Genomic DNA, 15366 nt, shown 5'->3' with positions numbered 1-15366 from the left:
GCGTGTCCTAAACGCGGTCTTAGGGATATCATCCTCTTTCACCCTTATTTGATGGTAACTGGATCTCAAATCAATCTTGGAAAATACTCCAACTCTTTGCAACTGATCCATCAAGTCATCTATCCTTAGTGGCGGGTACTTGTTCTTCATAGTCACTTTATTCAACTGTCGGTAATCCACGTACAAACGCATTCCTCCATCCTTCTTCTTTACCAATAAAATTGGTGCTCCCCATGGTGATACACTTGGTCGAATGAACCTCTTGTTCAGAAGCTCTTCCAACTAATTCTTTAATTCTGCCAGCTCTATCGAAGCCATTCTATACGGTGCAATCGACACTGGTCCGGCTCCCGGCAGTAATTTAATCACAAATTCAATTTCCCTTTGAGATGGAAACTCATGGATATCTTACGGGAATACCTCAGGAAAATCTCTAACCACTGGTATCTGATCTAAGTTCTGAGAATACCCCAACGCATTAGCAGCCAACAGAATATAACCCTGACACTCCTTCCCATTACAATGCACCATTATAGAGTTCAGGTAATACCCGGTAGCTACCACTGCTCCATTTTCTCCTTTCGGCATAAACCGAATTGACCGCTCAAAGCAATCTAACAAAACCTGATTCTTTGACAACCAATTAAATCCCAAAATCATCTCCAATCCAATCATTGGCAAATAGATCAAATGATGTACAAAGTCTCTACCCTCAAGCTTGAAACCTACTTGCCTACACCCTGACCTAGTCATAATTGTCTGATGCGGAGTATGTACATGCAGATCAAATAGTAACTCTGACACTTTCAAGCCTAATTCCTCAACTTTAGCAAATGAAATAAATGAATGCGATGCTCCAGTATCATATAATGCAACTAAGGACTTATCACCAATTAAACATATACCTCTCATCAACGGATCCTCCTTGGGAGCATCCTTGGCATTCACAGCAAAGACTCGCCCCTGGTGCTGACCTTTACCCGCACTTTGGTTCTTCCCACGCGTGCAATCCCTCGCAAAATGACCAGGCAAGCCACAGTTGAAGCACCTGACTATACCAATCTTGCAAGAGTCATATGGACGAAAACGTCCACAACGATCACAAGCTAAATCCGAAGAACTCTTGCTCTGATTTCCTCTCCCTTTGCCACGCTGAATCTGATCATGGGTGTTCTTTTTGAAACCTCCTAGCCCTTGAGGCGCATATCCTTATCTGTTGAAGATTTGTCCTCTCGGATGAAAATACTTGCTACGCCCCCGACTAGATCTCCCTCCATGAGTATCCTTAGACGCTGCCACGGTCTTGGCATACTCCTCTACTACCCTCGCTTCGTTCACTAAGTCAGAGAAGACACGGATCTCCATAGGAGCCACATCAGTCATAATATTGTCCTTTAGCCCCCTTTGGTATTTAATACACTTCCAACTCTCATAAGTTTCCAGAGCACCCTGACACACCCTAGAAAACCTACAGAGTTCCTCAAACTTGCTAGTGTAATCTGCCACAGACAGGGAACCTTGCTTCAGCTACATTAGTTCCATCTCCTTTGCTTCTCTTGCAGACTCAGGGAAGTATTTCTTGTAGAAGGCCGTTTGGAACACCTCCCATGAAATTTCGGCGTTCTGAAGCTGTAGCAAGCGACACTCTGCTTGCCACCAGGGTTGGGCCTCTCCCGCTAGCTGATAAGTGACGAACTCAACGTATTGATTGATGGGAACATGCTGCGCCTGTAAAGCACACTCCATAGCCTGAAACCAGTGGTCCACTTCGGTAGGATTAGTAGACCCTCGAAAAGTTGGTGGATGAACCTTGAGAAACGTCGCCAAGGTCATCGGAACACCACCCGTATTATCGCCGTTCCCCTCAGCATTGTCATTAGCATTCCCTTCGCCATTCCCGTTTCCATTTTCGTTCCTGGCCGGTTGGCCTAATCTCTGTACAGCTTACAGAGTCGCAGCAGCATTAGCTTCCATGGTATTTGCTAAGTTATCCATGGCCGCCATGAATTCGGCATGGTTGTCAGCTGGTTGCTCATTCCTACTTTCTCGTGTACGCATTCGACCTCGTCCGCGAGTGGCCATGTAGGGTTCCTGTCTACACCAAACAATCGATATCAAGGTGATCAGTCTCAATATCAAAAGCCTAGTGCTTCAATTATCCCAAACAGGTACTCACAAACAAGCAAGCTATGCATATATCAAGTAGATAACCTAATAGCATCAAAGAAAAGACACACAGAGTATGTAATGAAGCACAATCGGTCCATCCCTCAGGCTCACGAGGACGAACCGCTCTGATACCACTAAATGTAACACCTTAATTAGCCTAAGCTTTACCTCGCATCGTAAAGCAAGGTTAATCAGAGATTATGACAGTTCTAAGCTCATACATATAATATGTATAGAAAGAATAGTATAATCTAGAAGTCCGATGAAGGATATAGCTCAAATTTTGGATTTGAAAAGCGCAAAACGTACTAACGAAGCTACTAGCTTATGGCACAAGAAACAGATAAGATATAACAAAAGATAAGGATATAATATCATAGGAAACTAGCCACAGCTCGCGGAGTTTAAGCCGGCTAGCCATATACAGACCAAAAAGAAACAGACAGTAAAAATAGCTTATACAATTTTGTTCTCTCAAATACAAGCTTCTAGGCAAAACCAACATACAAAAGTGAGAGATATGTAACAGGATAAACCAAAAAGACTTCAAGAGTAACAAGATCCTCCGCTTCTGTCACCATCAAAGTAACCCACCGAGGTGCGTTGCGACCTGCATATGAAAAACACAATAAAAATATGGTATGAGAACCGGAGGTTCTCAATATGGTAACAGTGCCTAGTGATGTAGGATATAAGACCCCGGGACGCCAAAGGCAATCCTAGACTTCGTATCCCTCACAAGATTCAATCTTAAGGCATACTAAAACAAATAAGCCTAATATATAATCCTGAACATAAATGAACTGGGTAATCTATCTTAGGGATTTCTACTCTAACCAAACACTGCTGTCACATAGCCTTCCCCAATCGATCCTCCATGCGATCCCATCGCAACCGCCTTTCAAACCTCCTCAATCCCAGTAGAAAGCACAGACAATATACAATGCAAGTAAAACACAAGTAGAAGCATATAAGGCAAATAATTCAAATAGTAATTATACATGTTATTCAATTAGGCAAGCCATTACAAGTAATCAAAGCATACAATCAGATAGAAAGTGCATATGATGAATGCCTGCCCTATTGGCTGTGATATCACATTGTCGGTTCAACTGCTAACCCGACACATCTCCATAGAGACGTCGCCCTTCAGAATCTTCATATGGGAACCCCCGAGATATAGTGCCCGGATCACTGTCCAGGTACCGGCGCCTGCACGCTCTATTGATCCAAAGGGATGCGAGCGGGATACTCTTGCCACAGACCTCACATCTCAACACAAGCGGGATGAACCACCGCCCTTACGCCGCCTCCGCTACCTCGATAGGCGGGATCCAACCGCCATCCCTACCGGGCGCCTAGCGTCTCATAATCTCAGTAAAAACATTATTTCAGTGGTTTTTAGAAAAACATTTTTAATATACATGGATCCATCATCTCATCCAGAGTCCTCGACTCATCTCAACCACTGTCCATTCATAACTCAGTTTCCAAATATCAACAGTTCCTCATTCTTCATCTCATATATCAGTCATCCTTCACCTAACGTCAAACCATTCTCAGCACACCAGAAACCTAGGCCTCCATTTTCTAAGTTTTCAAATAATATCACATAGATCCATTAAATTCTTTCCCATGTTTTAACTATCCAAAACTAGGCCCAGGAGTCTAAAAATAGTGTTAAAGGAGCTTACAACCTTGTTGGGAAGGTAGAAGAGTTGAGAACAAAGAAAAATTTGAGAAACAGGGCGTGTGCGGCCGCACAGTGGTGTGCGTGCGCACGCTCCGAAGAGTTTTAAAATGTGTGCGTACGCACAGGGGTGTGCGTACGCACAGGTGTCAAAACTTACAAAAATCTTTTCACTCGTACAACCTGTGCCAGCGCCCCCAACAGACTGGCCTTCCCAACGTGTGTGTGCGCACATGTGTGTGTAGACGCACAGGTTGCAGTTTATCCTTAGATATGTGCGCGCACAAGTTGTGCTAGCACTGCAAATAGAACGCGTTTCCCTGCCTGTGCGTGCGCACAGGTGTGTGCATTCGCACAGGTCGAAATTTTTGCAAGGTGTGCATCTGCACAAGGGTGTGCGCTCGCACATATCAGAAATCATGAAATTCTGCAACTTAGCAGATTTTCAGATTTTTAACATCAACTTTGAATGATCATAACTTCCTCTATGAAATTATAATTTTCACAAACTTTATATCGATTAAAAGGATTTTCAAAGATCTTTAATTCTAGATAAGTTTCATCAATTTTTAAAAATCGAGGCAAAAGTTATAATCGAACAAAGTTCACCAAAAATCCACTTTTATCAAAGTTCACAATTACCACTATTTCTTACCATACACATTCCAACCCATACCAAACCATTCAAAACTCCATTTCTCATCAAAATCCACACTCTAATACGTATTGCACCATTTTTACTGCTCTTTACTTTGCATTTCAACATTCTCAACCTTGAGTATCAATATACAACACATCAAGCAATTTCTCTCCAACACATTCACAATTTCTCATTTCATCAATATCAATCTTCCTCATCAACTCATTCATACTCCTTATTAATGACTAAAATACATATTCATACAAGTTCATCATACATCACATTCCAACCCCATTATCTCAATCAACATTTACAACATTAACAACCCAAACAATCATCAACAACATATAAATTCCAAACCTATCCTATGGGTCACTAGCCTAAGTGTTCATGAATATTATATACTACATAGAGGAAACTGAAACCATACCTTGGTCGATTCCTAATATGCCCTTAAACCAAAGTTGAGCACAAGTTAGGCTTTTCCAACACAATCCAAGCCACCAACAATTACCAATAAGCTCCAACAAGTTCAATTACTCACCACTTCAAGCTATAACACACATAATTCACCATAATTCAACCTAGGGTTATCAAACTTGAAATTTCACAAGGGTTTAATGGCTCTTACCTTTTCCAACAGATTTGATAGCAAAAATCTAAGGCTAAGCAAGGATTAGAGCAAACCTAAACATCCAAAATCACAAAAACTCACTTAATCACAAACCCTAAGAACCGAAATTTTGGAGAGAAGAATAGAAAATATTTCGTGGTTAACTCTCCAGTTTCTTATATGGATTTTGTAGTGCTCTTCACAAGGAACGCGTAGCCGCAAACGGTGCGGAGATCGGAGCTCTCTAGCTCAAGATATAAGCTTAGGAAATTGACAATGAATAGTATTTCTGCTTCCTCTCTTCCCCTTTCTATTTCAGCTGGTGGTGGTGTATTATGAGTGTGTTGTGTACTGAATTAGCTTTTAATGAGGGTATATATAGCTTGGGCTCAACTTGGGCCCGGTCCAACCTGTTAGCTTTTTAGCCCGTTTGGCCCAATTTCGGGCCAAACCTTTAAAATTAACGCCCGGTTTTTAACTTCTAATGTTTTCCTAAGGTTTTTGCCAGTTTTCACTTTTTCTCGTGCGGTACCGGGCAGACTTGAACCGGTTCAACCGGTTCAATTGTCGGTTCACGATTTTTGCGGTGTTTCACAGAAAGCACATTTTCTGACTCAGAAAGACCCATTGAGTCCAAAAATCACCTTTAAATCCTCAAATTCTCACTCTAACTTTTCGGAATCTAATTTGAGCAATTAATCACTTAATTAACCAGTTGATTAGTTACAATTCTTACAATTCGGTACCCGAATCCACCATTGTTTGATCCTCTCCATTGTGATTGGGAACCTTAGATGATGACATTGTCTCCGATGATGACGACGATGATGACTGCAGGTTCTTTGGCTCTGCTCTTAAATCCACCATCAACGGCAACCATGCCTTCTATCCATGAGATTTCTCTCTACTGCTTATGGATGGGTAATTTTGCTGTTGTTAATGATCTCGGTCTTTCACTATTTTGATATGGATAAAAAAAGTCCTTTGGAGTTGTTGAATTTAAAGAATTTCAAGTGTGGTATTATTGGTGGTGGTGATCATGAAGAGGTAGAGAGAGGCATTAGTGTGGTGGTGGATGTGATGCAGTTGAAACAAAATAAAAGAGGTATTTTTGTCATTTAAAAAATTATTATGTTCAAAAGGATAATTTTAATACTAAATGTTATGCTGAGAATCATTTTGAATGAAAGAAAGTTAGGGACGATTTCTATTTTGACTCCAAACGTTAAGAACCAAAATAGTACTTATCATTATAATTTATTATAAATTAAATTAATGTTACAATGAATCAAATAAAATTTAATGTGTAAATAGCACTATATATACCTCTCAAAAAATTGACAGCTAGATGGATGACGAATAAGAATAACATGTTTAACATATATGTTTACGTAACTGCGCAAGTATGTTGGGGAAAGGACTAGTGATCAAGGGTGCAGAGTCATGTGCTTTGTTTTTCTTTATATTATTACATATTGAGAAAACATTAAGGTACCATTAACAAAGAGTATTTTTTTTGTAAATAAAATAAATTTATCTATTGATAACTATAATTTTATTTTAAGACACTTATTCATTTCAATACCTTTACACATCTCGAATATTGTGAGTACACATAAAGTATACATAGATCCAGATCCGGTGCATCTAATATATGTAACATTAATAAATGCATTGATCTTGTGTACACCTTGTCTGATTTCACAATTTTATATTCCACATTCCTTCGAATACTATAATTTTTCACTGCCATATGAACAATCTATCCATTCCTAAACACCTTGTTTGCAACATATTCCTCGTCAGACTTAGATCCTCCTCTTCTTCCACATGATCAGTCAGTTCAGCACAATGAAGAGCATTGACTGCTAATGGTGGGTCATATTTCATCAAACTACAAGAAGTGTTAATTTTACTAACGACATTACCAACGACCCAAGCGTCGGTAATCAATTTTATCGTCAGCTAAGGTGGCGTTGGTAGACCCCGAAAAATATTACCGACAGTTCCTCACCGTCGGTAAATTAAGTCGTGGTAAAAATATTTAATTTTATTTTACCAACAGCTTGGCTGTCGGTACATGCTGGCATTGTAAAAAAAATTAATATTAATCGAAGTTAAGCCATTGATATACATTAGATAATTTTTTTTTATTTTTCATAAATATTATGTACTGACGATCTAGCTATCGGTAAAAGTAGTTTTCTTTCTGGAGAGGGGGTTATATGCATATTTATGGTTTGTAGCTATATAATTGAATATCTGTTATACCATTAGATTTAAATACAACCAATTATGCGAATAAAAAAGTTTCTATTCAAACTGAAACTAAATAAATAGTAAATTTACACGATTGTTATTCGAATTTTAAATACAAGTAAGCAAAATAAAAAGAAAAATGTCATGAAAACTGAAAATACACGTACACATACAAAAAATATAAACTACATGTAATCGTCCGAGATAATCTGGTGGCATCGGCGACTGATCACGAAGACCAGATGTTGCTAGTGGACGACGTGTATTCGGAGGAAAAGGTGGCATGGCTGGCACACTACAGGACGAGCCACTCCCCAGCTTCTCCCGCATGTAAGAGTACACGTCTGTGATTGTATTCTTCCACTGGTCTAGATCAAATTGTTAGTGGTTGACAGTCTCCTAAAGACTCTTGATCTCCCCCTCGTATCTTTGGCGAGCACGACTCCGCTTGTCCCAATCCTACTGGTAGCGTGCCTCTAGCTTTGTATATCTCGTCATATGCTGCTGAAGCTCTCACTCCATATCCTATTGCAGCTCCCTGTTGAGTAAGGTAACTTGCTCCCTGATATCTACACTTATGCTGGTAGTAAACTCAACATCCAAGAATTGTAGAGTAGTCGAGGTGGAGACATGATCCATACCATAAGCCCACCCCGCTTGTGGCCACCCACAGATTGTGTTTATAGCTTATCCTTAGATATAGGCGGCGACTCTGAGTCCTCTTAGCAATCTGAGTCGCACGCTCCTCCTAGGCCCTGGCTAGCTTATAATCGAAGTCAACATAGCCAAAAATATCAAATTAGGTTTAAGATAATTTATAAATGATAACAATTAATGAATATCTATAAGGTTTTAATTATATAGCTTACAGTAGGATCCTCTAACTACTTGTCGACCCACTTGAAACGGTCTTCCTTCCTCATGTGCGTCCTCTATAAGACCTTGCTACGACGGGGCTTGTAACCCAATTTAATCGCCTGAAAAAATGATTTATAAGATGTAGTGCTGAGTGGATATTTTATACGCTTTTTGACATCATTTTCATATAGTTTTTGTTATATTTTATTTAAGTTTTATTATATTTTCATAGGTTTTAGTGTAAAATTCACATTTTTGGATTCTACTATGAGTTATTGTGTTTTATGGTGATTTCAGGTATTTTCTAGCTAAAATCTGAGAGTTTTGACAAAGTCTGATTCAGAGGCAAAGAAAGCGTAGCAGATGCTGTCAGGATCTGACCTCCGTACATTCAAACAGGCATTTTTGGAGCTACGGATATCCAAATGGAGCGTTCTCAATGGCTATGGAAAGCTTACATCCAGGGCTTTCCAGCAATATTTAATGGTCTATACTTGTCTTTGAATATGAAGGCTCAAAACTGGTGTTCAACACCAGCCATCTACCTCAGACCTAGCGTCCAGCGCCCACAGAGAGGTGGCCAGCGTCCAACGCCCAAAAAGGTGTCCCAAGCAGCCGTTCAACGCCCAAAGAGCACACTAGCACGCGGAGACACCCTTAGCTCATCCCAAACACTCATCAAGTGGGCCCCAGAAGTGGATTTTCGCACTACAAGCCTAAGCCTATCATATTTGTGTAATCCTTAGTTATTAGATTAGTATATATAGGAGAAGATCAACCATGTTTAGGATCTTCATCCTCCCCCATTATTTTCGAACACCATTATGTACAGTATGAGCCACTAAACCTCCTAGGTTAAGGTTAGGAGCTCTGTTGAGTCTTATGGATTAATAAAAGTACTATTGTTCTATTTCAATTCGTGTTTGATTCTCTCCTAAGATGTATCTTCATTTTTCAACCTTATGAATGAGTTGAACCATCAAAAGTTATCTCTACTCTACATGGGTACTGCGAGCGTCTTTCATCGAATATCAATTAACCACTAACTTGATTATACATCTCTTAGATGGCTAATCCACGACTTCGTTGGGGACTTCTCGAGACATATATTCAACCAAGGTATGGGGACATTAGGGTCTTTGTGGTAAAGGCTAGAATCAAGGCGCATCATTCTCTGATCCGGAAGATTTGACCTTATCTGTGGCATTTTGAGTAGGATCACCAAGGGGATGAACTGCAGGAGCTTCACCTTCATTCTGACTGGATGCGCACTAAACCTAGTGTTCAGCCTAGAGGAAGATTGGCGGCCACTCAAACCAGCGTTGATCACATACAGCTTGCTATAGAAGAAATCATTCACAGTTGGAGTAGACAGCAAGAAAGTATTGATCCAGAAGAACAAAGCATCTTCGAAGCCTTAACCATTGAAAGAGCATTTTCGTATGGTTAGGAATTTCATTCAAAATTAAATAATTCCGTTGATAGTATAGTTCCCAACCAACTAGTAATGCTCAATTCAAATTTTAATAGATTTTGGTTGTCAGAAGTACAAACCCCACTAAAAATTAACCGAAGTATTTAAACCTCAGGTCGCCTCACAAGGAATTGCAATGAAGTGCTCAATTATTGGCTATGAAGAACAAGGGGATTTGATTTTGATAATTGACAAGAAAATATAAGGACAAGAAAGTAAATGACAATTAACTAATAAAAATAAAGGAAAGAACTCTTGTTTAAAAAAAGGAAATTGTGATCACCATCCTTGTCTACAAACCATGTATTGAACCATGTATTGACAATTATGAGGAACCGAGCTCATTAAATCTACTTCTATACTTGAAGTATGTCAAATGGCTTGACCAACATCAATCCATAAGTCCTAACCTAGCTACTAATTGACTTAGTAGTAGACTAGTGTCAATGGTTATCAAATTGACCACATAGGGTTCTCAAATCACCAATTCAATAAGACCCAATGACTCAAGGTCACTCAATTCCCTTAACCTAGGCCAAGAGTAAAGAAAGCTACTCGATAACTAGTGAAAACATTTCATCAAACACCTAGAGTGCAATAAAAGTAAACATCATAAATTGCAAGAATTAATAAAACCCATAACTAACATGAACAAGAAATCAACAATAGCAATGAAGATAAACATGAAAGAGACATGGAAACATAAATTGCATTAAAAGAGAACCAAATCCAACAAGAGCATTCATAAACTAAAGAGAGGCATAAAAGGAAAATCAACACTACAAACTAAGAGAATGAAAGTGTAGAAACGAGAAATTATAAAGAAAACAAGATGAAAGCAAGAATTAAAACCTAGATCTAAGATGCAAAGTAACCCTAGAACCCTAATTCTAGAGAGAAGAGGGAGTTTCTCTCTCTAGAAAACTAACCTACATGATGCTATTTTATAAATAAGTGCTCCTCCCTTTGTCCAAGCTTGAATTCAGCACGAAATAGTCTCTGGAATCAGTTGGATTTGGGCTTGGGAAGCTCAGAAATCGCCCCCAGCATTTTCACTTTAATGAGGTCACGTGCGAGCTGCGACGCGTACGCATAGGCCATGCGTACGCGTCATCTGGCATTTTGCTTCTCACGCGTACGCGTCATGTCACGCGTACGCGTCACCTGAACAAGCTCATTTTTACACGTGCGCGTCTGTCAGGCTTATGCGTCGATCTGTGCACTCCAAATCCTTGATTTTCCATGAAATCTTCACTTTGCATGCTTTTCTCTTCACTCCTTTGATCCATTCCTAGCCTTTTCAACCTGAATTCACTAACAAACACATCAAGGCATCTAGTGGAATCAAAGGTGAATTAAAATTAGCAAATTAAAGGCCTAAAAAACATGTTTTTACACTTAAGCACAAATTAAGAGAGAATTACAAAAGCATGCTATTTAATTGAAAAAATGCGAGAAAAGTTGATAAAATCCCCTAAAATCAACACAAGATAAACCACCAAATTGGGGTTTATCAACCATCTTCCTATCATTAGATTCACAACCACTGAGTAACGTTATCTTTATTTTACTTTTACACGCTTAAACAACTAAACAACTTTTCTATCCGCCTAACTAAGATTTACAAGATAACCACTGTTTGATCCAAGCCGACAATCCTCGTGGGATCGACCCTGACTCACCTCAGGTATTACTTGGACGATCCAATGGACTTGCTGGTTCAGTTGTGTGGAGTGTGGGAATCCGCGCACCAAGTTTTTGGTGCCGTTGCCAGGGATTGTTTGGATTTGACAAACTACGGATTATCTTGTTGCTTAAATTAGTTACTTTTTACTATTTTGTTCGAGTCTTTTATTTTCTTTTTCGAAAAAAATAAATTTCAAAACCTTTTCTTTTCTTTTTGATCTTTATCTTTTAGTTTGAGTCTTTGTTTTTGTTCCTGTTAAAGTTTCGAATTTTCTTGGTGTTCTTTTCAAAATATTTTCAAAAATAGTGTTTTTTGTTTTAGTCTTGTGTCAATCCTTAAGTTTGGTGTCTCTTTTTATCTTTGGTCCCTTTGATACTTTTGGTCTGTCTTTTCTTGAGTTTTTAGAAAATTGTTCTTCTTACTTTCTTTTATTTGATTTCAATTTCTTTAAATTTGATGTCTTTTGGTGTTTTTCATGCAAATTTCGAAAAATTAGTGTCTTGGCTTTTAAAATTTTAAGTTTGGTGTCCTTTAGTTGTTCTTTATTTGCTTTGAATTTTTGAATTTGTTCTTTGTGTTCTTTCTTGGTATTCAAGTTGTTCTTGTTTCTTTTCTTGTTTTGATCTTAAAATTTTTAAGTTTGGTGTCTTTTGGTTATTTTTCTCTTTCTTCATTAATTCAAAAAAATAAAAAATATCTTTTCTATCTTTAATTAAAATTTTTGAAAATTTCAAAAAAGAAGTTCAAATTTTAATTTCAAAATCATTATCTTATCTTATCTTAATTTCAAAAATCAAATTTTAAATCTTATCTTTTTATATCTTATCATATCTTTTTTTTAATTTGATTCTTTCTTATCTTATCTTTCTTTTAAATTTTAAATTCAAAACTTTTTCAAATCTTTATCTTATCTTTCGTTATCTTTCAATAATTTTCAAAACCTTTATCTTATCTGTTTTTTTTTTCAAATTCAATTTTTAAAATTCAATTTCAAAATTCAAAATTTTCAAAATCAAATCTTTTCAAATCTTTATCTTATCTTTTTATCTTTCTTTGAATTTCAAAAAGATAATATTTTATCTTATTTTAAATTCAAATTTTAAAATTCAAATTTAAAAATCTTTATCTTATCTTAAATCAATTTAAAATTTCAAAATCAATTCTTTTTCAAAATTCAAATTCAAAAATTTTTAAAATCAAAATCTGTTATCTTTCTTTTCAAATCTTGTTAGTTAATTGTTTGTCTTTGAATTTCAAAAATTTTTAAATCCCTGTCTTTCTAATTTTTTATTTTATTTTTGAATTTTCTTTTTAATTTTTCTATTTTTATTTATTAATTTTGAAAATAAAAAAATAAATAAATAATTTAAATTTTAAATTCCTTTTCCCTCTTTAATTTTCAAAATCTTCCTCTTTATTCTTTTCTATTTCATTTTGGATATCTCACTGGGAGCTCCCTATACTGTGACATAGAGACTCCCATTTTTCTTTGTCTCTTATTTATGTATGCAGGAACACCGAAGTCACTATGGATCAAAACGGGATTACACGAATTGGGAAACCTATGGATTCTTATACATTCGACACTCCTATTGACTCAGATGACTTTAAGGTCAATCTAGACCAGATCTTGCTATTACGGTTGAGTTATCAAAGCCTAAGTACAATGGTTGGTGTAGTGCTACATTGAATGGATCTAGGAAGGTGTTTGAGTGCCTAAATGAGAATTCCAAGGCTAAACCACCCGGATGGAATCATGATGATCAACTTGAAGACGGGTGTGAAAACAAAGTGTGGAATCCCGGATTACAAAATGATGATCAATTTTGGGAGCTCATGGTTTGTGAAAGACTCCATCAAAGTTTGGAGCTATTAATTTTGAATGATGGAACTTATTGGAGATTCAAGCATTGGTGGATGTTTAAGGATGGATTCAAGCACAAGCCACCTTGATTAGAGCTCCCTATAAGTCCAACTTAAGGACATTAAACAAAAGTGCTAGGTGGGAGACACCCCATTATGGTAACATCTTTTTCATTTTTCTCTTTTGTACATATTGGTAAATTAGTTTAATTTCATGTTTAGCTTAGTTTGTTGAGTTTATGTAGTAGTCTAGTATGTTAAATAAGGTTTTATGGTATTTTGGTAGCTGTTTGGAGGTTTGAAATGCTTGGTTTGGTGCAAGAAATTGAAAAATTGTGAAAAACAGAGCACCCAGCCACGCGTACGCGTCACCCACGTGTACGCGTGACATTAAAAATTTTTAGGTCCAGTACAAAAACCAGAGAGTTCCGTGGGTAGTGTGCTGAAATTGTGCGTCTAGCACAATTTTGACCCACGCGTACGCGTCATCTGTCTCTCTGCACTATCACGCGTGCGCGTCGACGATGCGTACGTGTCGCACCTCACTTTTGCAACTCACGCGTATGCATGACATGATGCGTACACGTGACTTACTGCCCTGTTTCACCCACCTTCTTTTCTTCTCTTCTCTCCATTCATTTTCTTCTTTTCCCTTCTCTTCTTTTCTTTCCCTTCTTCAACCATCATCCAAAACTACCAATCACCATCTATCACCAACTCCTTTAGTTAGTTAGTTAGTCAGTTAGTTAGTTATTTAGTTAGTTTAATTTCTTTTTAATTTTCTGTTTTCATGATAAGTGTTGGATTATTGATTTGATTTGCTGTTTCTTGATGATGAAATTATTCATTGTTGGATTTCTTTATTGAGGTTAGCTTTTGTTACTTGGTTTTGAATTGATCATGCTTAACATTTGTGCATACCAAGGACTTGTGACACTGCCTTCAAAGCATTTTAAGTCTTTTAAATTGCATGTTTTGGCCACCATGTAATTTAAGTTCACTATCTATTGTTAGGCAATAGTGTATTATCAATGCATTTTTTGTTAGGAGATGCTTGTTTATGATTTACCTTTATTGACATCACCTAGTTCATGCATTGAGATTTGTGGAATCGTGAAATTAGATCATAAGCTTACCTAGTGACATATTTTTGAGCTCTCTAAGCTTTGTGGACCATGCTTGCTATGTGATTGATTTTCACTTCTATCTTCTTTTTCCTAAGTTCCATAGCACCCATGTCTTCCACCCTTATGTCACTTAGGTATTGCAAACAAACTTTAATAGGTGTCATTATTTAGTGTGAGCTCTATATTTTATTTGGTTAGCTAAGTTTACTTACACATCAATCAATGTCCATTCATTATCCAATTCACAATTGCTTGATTATTTGCTTGAGTGCTTTCATGCTTTTTTATCACTTGTTTGCTTATCTTAACTTACAAGTTACTTTAAAGTATTTCAAGTACACTAGAATGAGTGAAGTACACCCTTCTTTTGTATAATTGTGGCATGGCTTTTAAATACTAGGGTGTGAGTTCTAAACCGCACGCAATCTTAGAACTCACACACCTATTTTTCATCAATGTCACACTAATTCACTCACTTCATTCTAGTGATAATCACCTCATCCCAACAATCTATGCTTCCTTGCTTTTGCATTTTCTCATCTTATAGTGTTATTTTAAATTTTTCATGGATGAGTCATCATAAGCTAAAACGGAAGCGGGAGGAAAGAACACACAGCAACCGGTTGATCCACCAGCTGAAGGTGGCAATCCGAAAAGTCGCCGTACCCCCTTGCTCATCTTTGAATGCACCGAGGACGGTGCAAATTAAACTTTTAAGTGTGGGGAGGTCGTCCGACGAATCGGTATTTTTGGGTGATAAATTTCTAATTCCAACACTTTCGCATTTCATTTTTAGGTCACTTAGGATTTTTAGTTGCATTTTCTTGATTTGCACATATATAATAAGTTTAGTCAAAATAATGAAAATTTTCAAGGAATTTATCTATAGGGTACCCCAATTGATTTGAGTAAATTTTTTTTAGAACTTGCTTGAATTATATATATTGTGGAACATGTTTTTTAGCTAAGAGTACACAACCATGTGA

At 37.3% G+C, this 15366-nt stretch overlaps 1 protein-coding gene across 1 annotated transcript; it reads right to left on the bottom strand.

Moving 5' to 3' along the window:
• Positions 1-408: 408 nt before the first annotated feature.
• On the bottom strand, positions 409-1383 carry LOC112786116 (uncharacterized). Its single transcript, XM_025829532.1, has 2 exons — positions 1247-1383; positions 409-1048 (listed from the first exon to the last, which is right to left on the bottom strand). The coding sequence occupies exons 1-2, from the start codon at positions 1381-1383 to the stop codon at positions 409-411; spliced, it is 777 nt and encodes a 258-aa protein (XP_025685317.1).
• Between the last annotated feature and the right edge of the window lie 13983 nt (positions 1384-15366).

This window comes from Arachis hypogaea, chromosome 20 (assembly GCF_003086295.3).
Source record: "Arachis hypogaea cultivar Tifrunner chromosome 20, arahy.Tifrunner.gnm2.J5K5, whole genome shotgun sequence".
NCBI lineage: Eukaryota > Viridiplantae > Streptophyta > Magnoliopsida > Fabales > Fabaceae > Arachis > Arachis hypogaea.
This window is presented reverse-complemented; position numbering and strand designations above follow the sequence as displayed.

Excerpts from the sequence above, each read along its gene's own strand:
- LOC112786116 (XM_025829532.1), bottom strand. The coding sequence starts at position 1,383 with ATGACTGATGTGGCTCCTATGGAGATCCGTGTCTTCTCTGACTTAGTG. Across the intron at positions 1,049-1,246 it reads TCTAGTCGGGGGCGTAGCAA|GTGCTTCAACTGTGGCTTGC; the intron begins GTATTTTCATCC and ends TGGTATAGTCAG.